The following is a 14,406-nucleotide window of genomic DNA, read 5'->3' on the forward strand; positions in this document are numbered from 1 at the left end:
AACAAGGAAGGCCTGGCTGAAGCAGTGAAGGTTGATGGCAACCTTGGTTACAGTGACCATGAGATGGTGGAGTTTGGGATCTCATGTGGCAGAAACAGAATACAAACCAGAATCACAACCCTGGAATTCATTAGGGCGAAGTTTGGCCTTTTCAACCAACTGCTAGGGGAAATCTCATGGGACAAGGTACTCAATATATTCATCGACAACTAGATGAGGGAATAGAGTGTACTGTTAGCAAGTCTGCTAATGATACTAAACTGGGAGGAGTGGCTGACATAGTGGAAGGCTGTGCTGCCATCCAGTGAGACCTAGACAAGCTGGAGAGTTGGTCAGGGAAAAATTGAATGAAATATAACAAGGGCAAGTATAGAGTCGTGCACCTGGGCAAGAACAACTCCAGGCACCAGTATAAATTGGGAACTGGCCTGTTGGAGAGCAGCATAGGAGAAAAGGACCTGGGGGTCCTGGTGGACAGCCAGATGACCATGAGGCAGCACTGTGCCCTTGTAGCCAAGAAGGCCATTGGCATCCTGGGGTGTATCAGAAGGCCTGTGGTTAGTAGGTCAAGGGAGGTTCTCCTCCCCTTCTGCTCTGCCCTGGCGAGACCACATCTGGAATATTGTGTCCAGTTCTGGGCCCCTCTCAGTTCAAGAAGGACAGGGAACTGCTTGAGAGAGTCCAGCACAGAGCCACAAGGTTAATTAAGGGGGTGGAGCATCTCCCTTATGAGGAAAGGCTGAAGGAGCTGGGTCTCTAGCTTGGAGGAGACTGAGAGGTGGCCTTATTAATGTCTATGAATATGTAAAGGTGAGTGTGATGATGGAGCCAGGCTCTTCTTGGTGACATCTAATGATAGGCCAAGGGGCGGTGAGTACAAGCTGGAACACAGGAGGTTCCACTTAAATATGAGAAGAAACTTTTTCCACAGTGAGGGTGACAAAACACTGGAAGAGACTGCCGAGGGGGGTTGTGGAGTCTCCTTCTCTGGAGACATTCAAAACCCACCTAGAGGCTTTCCTGTGTGACCTGATCTAGGTGTTCCTGCTCCAGCAGACGGATTGGACTAGATGATCTTTCAAGGTCCCTTCCAATCCCTAACATTCTGTGATTCTGTGTGTCATACACACATCTGAATTTAATTTACCTGATATTGAAGTTAATTTCTGTTAATCTCTATAGCTGCTAGCCTCTGTCTTCAAAACACATGCAAATTCTCAAATTGAAATCAGTTGTTGGTTTTAATGATAAATAACAACAAAGAAAAGTCTTTCCCAGAGCTGTGATGTAAAACTGATATTCCCACAGAATGTACTAGTCCCCTACAACAATTCCAGCTCTCCTGTAAGAACTATTTTATTAACCAGAAGCAGGTGCCAAAATTATTCACATTGACCATAACTGGGTTGTGTCAGCTTCTTTCAGGATGTCCAGTAATTAAAAATGACCTGAAACAGGAAGCCTTTCCACCATGTAGGTGGTGTGTGGGTATGGGCTACAGAGGGGGAAAATGTGTTCCTGTCAATGTTACCTACTTGTTGCCACACTTCCAGCCAATGCAAACCATGTATTGCAAAATCTAGACCATTTAATGTATGATAGTTGTCACTAAAACACATACTGACTGTTTTTAAACACCTTAGGGGTTTCCTATCTCCAGATCACTTTGACACAGTAACCAGAACTGTATTTTATCATCTTCAAACAATAGTAGCTACACCTCTTTTATCCTGGCAGGATATGGAAACCTTGCTTCATGTGTTTATTGCTCTTAAACAGGTATACTGCATTGTTTTATTGGTTGGATTTCCTGGCTGACTCAAAAAAAAAAAGGAAAGCAGATGCAAAGTGCCATAAAACCTGTTTGTCCAGACCCAGTTCAATTACCTAGAGCAATACAGCTGAAAGCTAAACTTTTTAGATTTGTGGATGAATTTCTAGAACAGAAACAGTTGTCAGTGTGTAAGAGATTCTCCACATTAAACTCTATTGTGTAATACATAATGGCTTTCACATTACAGAACCAGTGTATTTAATAGTTATAAGTATCCTGCTCATATCACTTGGATCATATCTACTGGTGGAATTTCATCACAGAATCACAGAATGGCTGAGGTTGAAACGGACTTCTGGATCACCTGGTCCAACCTCCCTTCTGGATCCCTGGTCCAACTATGTAGAGTTGATTGACAGAGTAAGCTTCTAAGGCAAGAAGCTTTCTCTTCTTCAGTAGGAAGAAAAAAAAATCAAACAATTCTCCATTTGGAGTTTAACTCAGTAAGTTAGTATGGTTCATCTCTTAGAATCAATGCATACATTCACCATGAACAGAATAACATTGGGCCTTCCATTGTCTTATGCCTGAAAAACCTGACCTACTAAATGGAGATAATATTACCAGCTTCTACCACAGATGTGCCACGATGTTTTATTTTTCTTACAGTCTGTATTTACACATTATATAATCAGGTGAAAGTGCAGGTATCAAGAGCAGACAAAAGTATATATAGCAACCTTCTCCCTCTGCCAGAAATCACTGTCTATTATTATGTACATATTACACATTCTAAAACTCTACCATCTAGTATTGATTATTCAGCACTCGTTTTATTTACGTTGCCAGGCTCCAGTCTAATGAAAGCTAAGAACTGCACCAGGAACCTCAAATCTGTCACAAAGGTTTTCAAGACCTGACTGCATGAAGTCTTGAGGAGCTTGGTGTGACCTCAAAGCTGACTGCTTTGAGCACAAGGTTCGGTTACAGACCTCTCAAGGCCCCTTCCCACCTGAATTGTTCTGTGATGGCTAAGGTTTTTAAGTAACGAGGTTTTTGAAGTAACTCACACCTATAAATTCAAGTCAATTGATACAGAAAACTATAAGCTTTTTGTTTTGTTTTGTTTGTTTTCAGAATAACTTGCGAACTGTAAAATTTAAAAAGCATTTAAATGAAGATCAGGCTGTTCTCACCAACCAGGCAAAACTACAATGACAAAAGAAATCTCTTTAAAACAGTTTGAAGGCATCAGGATGAAAATAAAAATGTTTCTGAGTGTTGCATAATGTAGAATAGAGAAAAACTACAAAACAATCAGAATTTAATTAAAAATAATTGCAAAAGACAAACTTTTATAAGGATCTAATTTTTTCCCTTAAATTTTGCTACACAAAAACAAACAACCAAACCAAACCAAACAAAACAAACACACACACACACAAAACACATACTGCCATCTCTTTTCAGTGACTTTCCAGTGACTGCCATTAACGCAGACTAGCTTCCTTAGCTTGGACTTAGGCATTTACAGAGAACAGTTTAGTCACTTAAGTGAGGCAGTAGTTTGATCATTAAACTGGGTGCACTGCAGCTGAGCTGCTCTCTGCCTCCTTTCATTTACAGGAAGCCCATGGAGCTTAGTCTCCTAATTCAGGGATCTACATCTGGTGCCAAAAACGTGGCTGCACAAATACATCTCCTTCCACACAGGGTCTGATTCTAAAACACTGACAGAGCTGACTGGTAGTAGGTACGTAATAGTTTATCAATCAGTTGGAAAAGGCCATGTTTTAGACTGGGCAGACAACATATCCACGTGCAGATTCAGAACTGAAGTAAATAGCATTTATGAAGCACTCATGAAGAAATAAAAAATGCAGTGCTTCTGGTTGTCTTCAGTCAGAGGCTGATCATTTTCCATTTGGCATTCCAACAACAAAATAGTTAAAAGACTGCTGTTAATTTTGCCCTTTCCTTAGAAAAACAACAAAGGTAAAATATTTAAAAAGGTTAGACCGAACAAGTCTGAGTGTTTGCTAACCTGCAACAATATGCTTTCAGTATCAGAGACAAATTTCCCTTTCCATTCAAGAAACTTCACTGAATTTTGTGGTCTTTTGTAAGTAAACACAGAAACTCACCTACCATGTATTATTAGTTTTATGTAAACTTAACGTGATGCATCAAAGAAAGAAATGCCTTCAGATGCCTTTGTTATACAATATTTAAAAAGCAATGCTTTAAATGTTGGTGAGAAAACAAACACTGCTAATGTTATAAGAAAGCCATTATGTGTAGCTCAAAACAGAAATAATAGATCTGCAGTAAGAAGGTAGAAAAGTACAGCAGATTTTTTAAGGTATGTCTACCAATTTGAGTGAATTCTCACTACAGGTTTCTGTCTCAAGCATAAGCATATTACAATGTGGTATCACTTAGCCACGCTGTGCTTTTGACAGAATGTTTATAAGTGCCTTTGTACACTTCCCAGCAAGTATTGCTGAAAGGAGTTTATAAACCAAAGCAACAAGCTGTACAGAACACAAAGTATTTTCCATCTCTTTATAAGAAGAATACCAAGGAAAGCACGTGTTAGTAATTGAAAGTGCAGACCAGCATGCAGACCTGGAATACTTAGATCCTTTTCTTGTAGGTGGCACATCTTCAAAAGAAAACTTTTTAAATTCCTACAGTACCAAAAAATGTGAAGGCAAAAGACAGATGCATAGACTTCAATTACTAAAAAGTTACAAATTATGTCCAGAAGAGTTTAACTTGTTATCCAGTTTCCATTTTTCCTCTGATGTCTGTAGGATGTTGGCACAATCACTTCTGGCTAGAGGTCTCACCACCAGACCAAAGAATTGCTGCTCAGTTCAGAGTCTGAGCAGACCCAAGAAAACAACTTCAGAAGTTAAACTTTTGTATCACAGAAGAGTAGAAAGGTATCCCCCCTCCTTTTGGCCAGGATAATTTCAAAACAGAGATGTTCTACTTTAACACCAGAAACTGCACTCATACGTATTTTAAACAGTCACATGAATAATTGAGAAGCACTACATCCTGTACAGATATGTAAGTACTTATAAGTACACACAGAAATTACAAGATTGTGATGATGTATATGTAAGTGTTTATATATATATCCACAATTTCTAAATAAAATCTTTTGTTCTATTTAAAAAAAAAAAAAATGTTATACTTGGTATGTTCAAGCAGGTGGTGGACTGGAAAATCATGCACAGTGATGCTGAATTTAATAACAGGGTGCAGAAAGTGTTACTCTACTGCGTAACCAGTTTTTTGCTTCCAAAGAAGTGTCACAGCATTCCTTTAGAAAGCCAAAGGAACAAGGAAAAGCTCACCAAAACATGTTGATAAAATATTTTCTTGACTAAATAAATATGGACATTATGGAAATTTCTGTATCTTTGTAGTGGGCTAATGTTTAATTAATTCGGTTGCAGACCAGAACCACTATACTAAGCACCGTATAAATACCTAACAACAACAGTACTTTGTCTATAATGTGAAGGATACTGAATAAAATATTGTCTGTAGTTGATGTGACAGATTTTCAAGTCTGTGGAATTAACCCTGTTGGGCATCTGAAGTCCCTTCAAGAACAGACTCTTAATTAGGTATTGGCTTCTATTTCTAATCATTTGTATCCTGAGAAATACCCTCCTCCAAGCTTCAATATGCAAGTATTTCAGTACACAATTTGTCTTTGATTAACCTCACTTCACTTCCATTGATACATTGGGGGAAAAAGCTTGTTGAACAGCGTGCTAATTTACGGGACTTCCTCTGTTTCTTAATTATAGTGAACAGATGTCAATGTAAGCTGAGGAGATGGTATGAACAAACAAAAAAACCCTGTCCTACTCTTACCTCTTGGCCATTTCAAAATTAGGATGGCCAGATCAACATAAAGCAGTTGTGGTTTGAAATAACGTGCAGACCAACTGTTAGTTTTGCCATGTAGTATGACAGCCTACAGTACACCCTAGCCTTTCATTCTTTACTTTGTTTTTTTATGATGACCACTCAGTATATGACCTGCTGCTATGTGCTGACTCACATAGCGTAACCAGCAATGCCTTTGTAGTGAATATAGACAAGCAGGACTGATGTTGAGAGAAAGTATGAACTAAAATGATCTGCTTCAGGGGACAACCTAGATATTTAGTATAAATTCAAGACATAAATAAAAATGCATTTTGTATTACTGCTATCGGTGACTATCATCAACCAAATGTTATCTCAAGTTTTCTTGGTAAATGTGAAGAGACAACCCCAATGAACTGCAAATGAGTAATCATGAAATTATGAGATCCACTTAACAAAATTAACTTGAACAAGAATCAGGTTTGTGGTTTTATGACTGCCTATTTGACCCAGTTTTGTGATCTTGAGCCTGTAAGCTGTCCTATCTCATTTTCTTGAGAGCTAGAGAAGTTAAAACTACTGGGCTTTGAGCTGCAGAAGCAAAAAATTACAGAAAAAATGTCATTCTTAATTATACACAAAAAAAGGCTTTCTTCCATTTACATTTTTTCTTTAATATTTTCAGAATTTTCATGGTTTTATTTTCACTAAGGTTTATAACAGGCAACTTCAGATGAACATAAGTTGATGCTTAAAGTTAACCTTGAAGTGCTAAGCAGAAACACCAACAAAACCACACAACTTACAGAAGGTCTTCAGTTAATTCTTACTGCAAAATAAATTTCTAGTATTCTGCAAGTAGATTCCATTACAGAACCTAACTATGCAAAACAAACAACAAAAACAGCTACAACCTTTAACCTAAATAAACACAGGAAAGACTAGAGACAGATTTCTTAATGCAGGACTTCATGCAGTAAGCTTTGAAAATGATATAGTAGGCTTGTAGAGGCTTTATACCATCTCTGAATGAAAAAACACAGGAAGAGTTTATTTTACTATATTCACTACTACATCAAAATTTTTTCACAGAAGCTCTAAAATAAAATGCATGAAATGTCAGAACTTCAAACACTTCAAGCAGTGCAAATTCACTTGCTGCCAATTCTGCAGAAGGAAAAAATAAGAAAGTAGAGAACATACTGTTTGGCTTGATAGCAGAATCAGAGCTATCCATTTTGGACCAAAAATTAATTTGGCAAACAAATTAGTAAAAGGTAGCCCTCCTTTCTTGTTTGAATTTCCACCACAGAAACGACATCCAGTACTCACCGAGATTTGGCTGAGACATTGCCATAGACCTTTGCGGTACAGGTGTGGAAGTAGCTGCGGGATGGTGGCTCATGTGATTCAGTGGTTGGTTCATTGTTTTTCGAGGATCTTGCCAAGTTGTAATTTTTTCTATGTGACTGAGAAAGTAAAGATAAAGCATAAGTTTAACAGAAAATGCCCAAGTGTATTGCATACATGGTAATACATAATGCCATGAAAGTCCTATTCGTGTTTCTTATCCTGTATCTTTCTACCCTTATCTCACCCCAAACCATTTGAAATTATCTACCATCTTGTCATTTCTTTAGCCCTTGAACTTTTTTTTCTTTTGATCTTCTACTCTTTGCCATTCTAGTACTTCATATGCTACTCATGTATCAGTTACTTTTACTTGAACAAATGGGGATATCCATTGTGATTTTGAAAATCTGTAATAGACATTTATCTTCCAGACTATTTAATTATCCAAAAATTTTATTCCTGATCTAGCCATCTTTTTCTATACACTCATATACAAGGCCATTATTCATGAACCAATAGTTGGTCATTTTGCTGAGTATTGAAAACGTGTTTTGCTAGATCTGATTGCTTTATTCCTTACCAGCCCAGAAAAACTAGTCTGTCCTTACGTCTCCAAGAATATCAGAATATATTCTCATTGCCAAAAGGGGCAGATTATGTCCTATTGACTAATGTGTAACTGCTAATTTCTCTGTAAAGGCACTAACATTTTTTACTGAAAGATAGACAACGTGGGTCAACAATGCACCCACCACTCTAGTTACATAAAGCCTCATGTACCCATATTACACTGAAAAATACAGTGAGGTAATTAAAACCTGTCATTTCTACAATTTTTTTTTTGCTACAGAATAATTATTGTGAAGGGACTGTGTTTTCATTGAAGTGTATCAGTTTAGACAGTAACTTAACAGGACAAGGATTTTAAGTATCAGCATGTATTCGATTTGAAACAAGAGAAAGACAAATAAGAAAAAAAAACAACAACAAAGGAATCACCTTAAAGCAATCACCAAATCACCAGTCTGGTATATACCTAGCGATGCTCTGTTTGCATGTGGTTCCATCTTGGCACATCCAGCCTTTTGCCCAACTGACTAACCAGGCAACAGATCACAAATTACTTTTTGTACTCAAATAGGTTTTCCTCTTTTTTTTTTTTTCCTTCTAGAAAACTTTAAAAGAGGAAAGTCTTTTAGTAGAACATGTAAAAAAGGATAAAACTTTTAAATGCTCTGTGTATGGAAAACCATTCCAATCCACCTTTCATAAAAGCAATGTCTAACTTCATCTTTACCGAACTCTAACTCAAAACTTCGCATTGCTATTTTTACCTATGGTAGCACTGCCATTAACACTGTGACCACCTCAGAGCTTCAGACTCAGTTGGCCACCAGTATTTCACAAGCAAGTTTCCATCTACTGCCATGTTAACATATCCAAACTCTTTACAGTCGGTCTGTGGTATTACCAAATAATGTGAATTACAAGCAGGAAAAAAACAAAAAAATACAACCTCCCCTCAACCCAAGACATTTTTTAAAGAACAGAAGAAAGCAACACGGTCTTTATTTAGTCTGTGGCCATTTCCTTTTCTTAATATTTTACATTTAATGAACAGTTACAAAATTGCAACCAAAGATCACACTTTCACTTCTCTGCTTGTCTAAACCCCAGCCCCTAAGCAGTTAAGTCTCTTCATTTCTTCATAGCTTCTGGAATATTTACTACTTGTTATCATTGTTATTATAATTGAAACCATTTCTTTTTTAATTTACAAGAATTCTTGTATCCCGCTCAATTAAATGATCTTTCATCCAGAATTATAAAATGTCATTCTGAACTAAAGATGCTGGTATACCAATAGACTGGACAATGTTTTCTGAAGTACTAATTGTGTATAAATGAGATGAAAGTTATATATTTTTTTTTAAGTTCCATTGTTTTGTTTCTCTGGCATTTTAATTCAAAAAAAAGAAGCTACACTTAATCAAAGCTATGAATTTTGGAATACCAACACAAATACCATAAACAAATATAATAGAAAAGATTATTCCCCAAATAGTGAAACATTTCTTTTAAGCATGAGCTTTAATGATTAAATAAAAACTGCCTTTACATAGCTTGTATCAAAACAGACCTCTTACTCTCAAACATTTTTTACATGTAAACCCTGTTTAAATTAATGAAAAAAACATTCAAATTAAATCAGACTTTTTTTTTTCTCCTGTAACATTCGTCTGTAGAAACTGAAAGTATAAATTCCTGTTAGGAAAATCTGAAGCACAAGTTAAAATATTTATTAAGCAATCAGTAACTTGTTTGAACATATTATTCACTCTAACTACAAATCTGAAACCTTTAACTACAACTGCCAATCACGTACAATGAGCAGTAACTGAAGTGCTCTTAAAAACACAATAGAATTCCAAAATGGTCAGCTTTGAAATTCTGTTTTATCACCAAAGTTCCTTTCAGCTTTAACATCCTCCTATTTCATGGACATTAAAAGACAATAAAATATGATCACTCATTTTTTGATTTGGGGGAGAGCTATGAACACATGCAGTGTCATGCATGTGAACTTGTACTTACAATTCGAGGATCCTTTCATTTTAAGCATTTAGGAAAGGAGAACAAGACTACCCAGTAGCCCAAATATGACCCACGCTGACTTCAAAACATCCTTATCATTTTCCTGGACTACCTCCTGCTGAATAAATGGACAGTCACTTGCTCAGTGAAGAACTCCACACTGGAAGCTACACTTGTCTAGCCCTGAAGAGGCTCCAAGAAGTTCTGAAACACCATATTCAGGGATGCATCCAAGAGAAAGGGCCTTTATCTCCTGGGCAGAATGCAGCTGGGAAATCTGTTCAATGAACTCAGATGACCACAAAATTCATGCAATTGGAGTTAATGAACCACTAGAACATGCACTGTTTGTTCCAATGTTTCTTTCTTGCTACCTTATTTTCTGCACTTCATATTTAGTTACATGCAAGAATTGAAAGATGTTACTTATAACACAAAATACTTTATATATAAACATCTCAGTGCTGCTATTACTGTATAGAAAATGCAGCATAGAGAAAAGCAAAAAGTAATCTGCTGTTCTTTGTAAAATAGGTCAACGAATAGCAAAACCAGATATTGATCAAGAGATAGAAATCTTCACTTAGGCCTTGATCCTGAAAATGTGAAGTCAATAGAAATTTTGCCACAGATGATGATGGAAGGTGCACAGCCTCACAGCACAGCAGATATTTAGAAAAGAACATATCAGGAGTGCTTGGTTGCAGTTGGTAGTCAGTTATCATAACTACAATTTTTTTTGGTCTTGCATTTTTAATACGGGCTTGCTGGGTTCACTTTATTGAAATAATTTAAAAAAATGTATTTATTGAGTATCTTTAGAAAGTAAAAACAAGAACATACAGAGTTTTGTTGACAGAAGTCATTACAAATATTCTTCAGCAATACAGTTTACATAGTGCTGACAGTAAATATTATCATAAGCTCAGCAAAACGTTGCCCATATAGTGACTTTGAAAACAAAAAAATTATGAACAGTACCATGCTAATATACTCGAAATGCCACACAATCAAGCTATAGTTACTCTTTTATGAACACATTTGACCTAACACTGCATGTGGAAACACTTTGTTTCTGATCACCAAATTAGGATAAAATGAGCTTTAGTTCTGTAAAGGATTTTTTTTTCTATGTAGTACCATGAGCCAAGTCTCCATCCTTTCCTTTTTTCTTTTTTTTTTTTTTTTTTAAATATTCCTACTCAAAATGTCCAGCCAATAAAGGTTTATAAGCTCTGCTATTTGCTTTCTCTGAAGTGTGTGTCTTTTCTTAGTTATAGGTATAGCAAGGCAGACAGAATTAAGGCAACACAAAAACATGGAGAAACACATCATTTAGCATCTATAAACAAGACAGTATTTTCTAATCCACTGTTTTCCTAGATTGTATATTTTCACTTTAAACAGAAGTTATCATAACCTGCAGATTTTGTTTTTCATTTGAAGTAAAAATATAAATTCAAAAAGGTCTTAATAAATTCATGCAGCCTGTTCTGACAGGGAAATACTTACAAGAAAAGAGAAAAATGTCCAAATCACCATACAAAGCAACTGGTCATGAAATTGCAGTTTAAAACTAATACTGCTTTTGTTCAACACCTCTTTTCTCCTTTTTATAAAGAAAACGATCTGTACTGTAATCACACATGTAAGAAGCAGGGCAGCATCAGCCGTTCGGCAATACTTCTTAACATAAAAAAGAACTGAAAAAAAGGTCAAAAACATAAGGATCATAGATCTATCTGCACAGATTTAACTGCATTAAAAACTAACAACATCACAGGAATTTTTCTGTGTAAACATGATAAGCTCTCAACAGCCATAGCTGGGATCCCCAAGTGGCTAACAACTTAAGAAAACAGAACCAGGAAACCAACAAAGCCCTAACTGAATGCACTGAGACTCTAAACTAAAAGGCTTGCTTACAGGCCAGAGCAGCCTTCTGCCCTGCCAAAATTTCCACTGTTTATGTAAACATTCTCCCTTTATTTCTACACAGGTATTGGAAAAGGTTACATTAAACCTTTGCAGAAATGGGTGCTGGCTCACTCCACTTCAAATTATTGGATTTATACTTTGATAACAGAATTTGGCCTAGTATGTTTTCGTTTATACAGGAGAATAAAATAAAATATTTTATTTTATTTTTACATTCTTACAGCCTCCTGGGTATTAGAACTGATAAAATAAAATTCAGAACCATCTCTTTTTCCTTAAAGGCCAGCAGGTAAAACACTGAACATTACAGATAGATTTTAAACACCAGCATGTAGAATGTTGCCCTAAAATTCAGGATCTTCACCGCTGAAATCCATCAACAGGCAGCCACCAGCCTAAGACCAGTAGATGACCCATGGCTCCCACTCACACGCCTACTATAAACATTCGGTAACTCTGCTATATGGAGCAGCCAGGCCAGATTCAGTCACACTGAGCAGCTGTAAACAGAACATCTAGCTCTGTACTGTCCACAGGACTTTTTTGCTTTTTTGAAAGTATGATACTTTTTTGGCTAATAATTTCTTCTTTTCTCTTTTGCCAATTCTATTTTTGGTGGAACCTCATCCATTTAAGTGATTCTATACACAAAAACAAACAAACAACACTATGGAGAAAACAACTAAACATCCTTATCTGGGATTGGATCAATCCATCTGTTTCTTATTTTATTATTTCTAGAAATACTAATCCCATAAGTATTTTTTTCTTGGCATACATCACATAGGCTGTAACAATGAGACAGAAAACAAAGCTTCAGACAAAGGTAAATAATATATGCTAGAAATCTTGTCTTCATTGCTAAACTATACTAAATGGATGACAAGCCTTGGAAGACTACAGAACTTTTGCTTCTTCCAGAATCTGAGCTTTACACTGGTACTGATGAAAAATTAAGCATTTAACCTCCAGTATCACTGAGAATTAGGCACCAGTGAATTAAAACTCTGACCTAAGTATCCCCTAAGGCCTTGTCTGTATGATAGCTTTACCAGTTTTAACAATGGAATTATATTGTTATAAATCACTTTAAGCATTTCGTTCTGGTGCAAGAGAATTAACCTATACAGAAAGATACTCTACTTGCACTCTGGTGAAACCTATAAAGAAAGACACTCTACTAAATCTGTCAACATTAATAAATACGATGAAAACATCTTTCTGTCATTCAGTCCTAATAGATATATTCTGTTGAAGAATCTGCCTTCACTTCCTTAAACAGCAACTATAGAAAAAATTCTTCTTCCTTATACTTTTAATTTTTGCATGTTTGTCTGTGGATTATAATAAATTTTTAATTGATTAACGGTTTTCATAAAACAGCTCCAAAGTTATGTAAATTATATATTAAATTATATATTTCAATTTCTCTTGTAATTTTTATGAAAATACAAGATGGAACAATAACACATTTTTTGTTTTAAAATGTATATGAATAAAAAATGCTGATTGCATTCACATACATTTTCTTAAAAAGATATTCTTGTATCAAGTGCTCAACTAAAGATGAACCTGAAACTCAAGGTTGGAACAATTCTGAAAAAGACCAATTTTATGAGTGCCGCAATCCAATGCAATCTTCTGTTGCATGCCATTTTCTGTTCATCATCAATACATACTATCCAAACAGTCTAGGAGTTTGAGAAAGAATTGGTGAAATGGTTTCTTATTATAAATTGTGAAGATATATGTCTCCATTACCTGTGTATGAATCTAAAGAGGAAGAGCCCCAAACTCTAAGGATATCTTGGCTAACCAATAAAATTGAAGCTTTAGTATGAGATACAGAGAACTTCTAACCAGAAATGTAATGAACTTTAAAGGCTTGTTTTTATGGAATTTTGATTTGGGGAGCATTCAAGTAGCCCCAAAACACATGCTGAAATTCTCACTTTCAATTTTTTTTTCACAAGCAATCTTTGCTTTTCCTATCATTATAAATCCTACCGTCAGAGCAGACTATTTCTCAACAAGGTCTTTACTCATAATTAAGCAGAGTGGGAAAGAAGAGACATTCATTTTAACTTCTTTCTGAATCACATGGAAGACTGATGGGGGTCTTTATTAGCAAAGTTTTGAAAATATAATTTTCAGGAATGCTTAGCTGAGAGTTAACACTTCCTACTGAAATCAGAGAAAGTAAAGTATTTACAACTTGAAAGAGATACCAACTATCTGTCAAGTATGACAGAGATATGACAAACACTGCCCCAAGTTGCCAAAACCATTTGCAACCACAAAGTCCTATGATGCACAAGCTTGGCAAGCTGTAAATTGCATCCTAATGGTGTCTCCTCATTAGGAAAAAGAAAAAAAAAAAAAAGCAATATTTCAGATTTAAGTAAATCCATATTTTACCAGGATTTTTTGATTCTGTTCTTCCTGTTGTACCTAAGGCTTTTTTTGGTAAATGTTTACTGTTTGGGTGTCTGCTTCTCACTCTGAAATGAGAATGTTCTTCAGAACTTGAGCTACTGCTGTGTATTGCATTTTTTAACTACTAGGTTGTAATACCAAATCTAGCATCTAATTCTACTAGGTATTATTATAATTATTATTCTACTAGATATTATCATTATTAACTGCTAGGTTCTAATATTTTATCTAATATCTAGTTCTACTTCATGACCGTATATTTTTCTAGTATTAGCAAATTCAGACCTAATAATCTAAAAAGGAGAATTGAAAAGAAAGAACTGATTTGAAATGTATTATTCCATAAGCGTGCTCTCACCTGAAATAACACAAACAGAGCTTAGCTAACACTGTAGTGCTTGTATAGAGTTCTTTAT

The 14,406-nt window shown here is 35.8% G+C and overlaps 1 protein-coding gene across 1 annotated transcript in view; it reads right to left on the bottom strand.

Moving 5' to 3' along the window:
- Positions 1 to 14,406, bottom strand: part of WWTR1 (WW domain containing transcription regulator 1) — a 64,873-nt gene that overhangs the window by 20,296 nt on the left and 30,171 nt on the right. The window contains exon 2 of the mRNA XM_027463969.3: positions 7,001 to 7,137. Within this exon, the coding sequence (XP_027319770.2) occupies positions 7,001 to 7,137 (137 nt within the window). The remainder of the gene's footprint in view (positions 1 to 7,000; positions 7,138 to 14,406) is intronic.

Source organism: Anas platyrhynchos, chromosome 9 (genome assembly GCF_047663525.1).
Source record: "Anas platyrhynchos isolate ZD024472 breed Pekin duck chromosome 9, IASCAAS_PekinDuck_T2T, whole genome shotgun sequence".
Classification (NCBI taxonomy): Eukaryota; Metazoa; Chordata; class Aves; order Anseriformes; family Anatidae; genus Anas; species Anas platyrhynchos.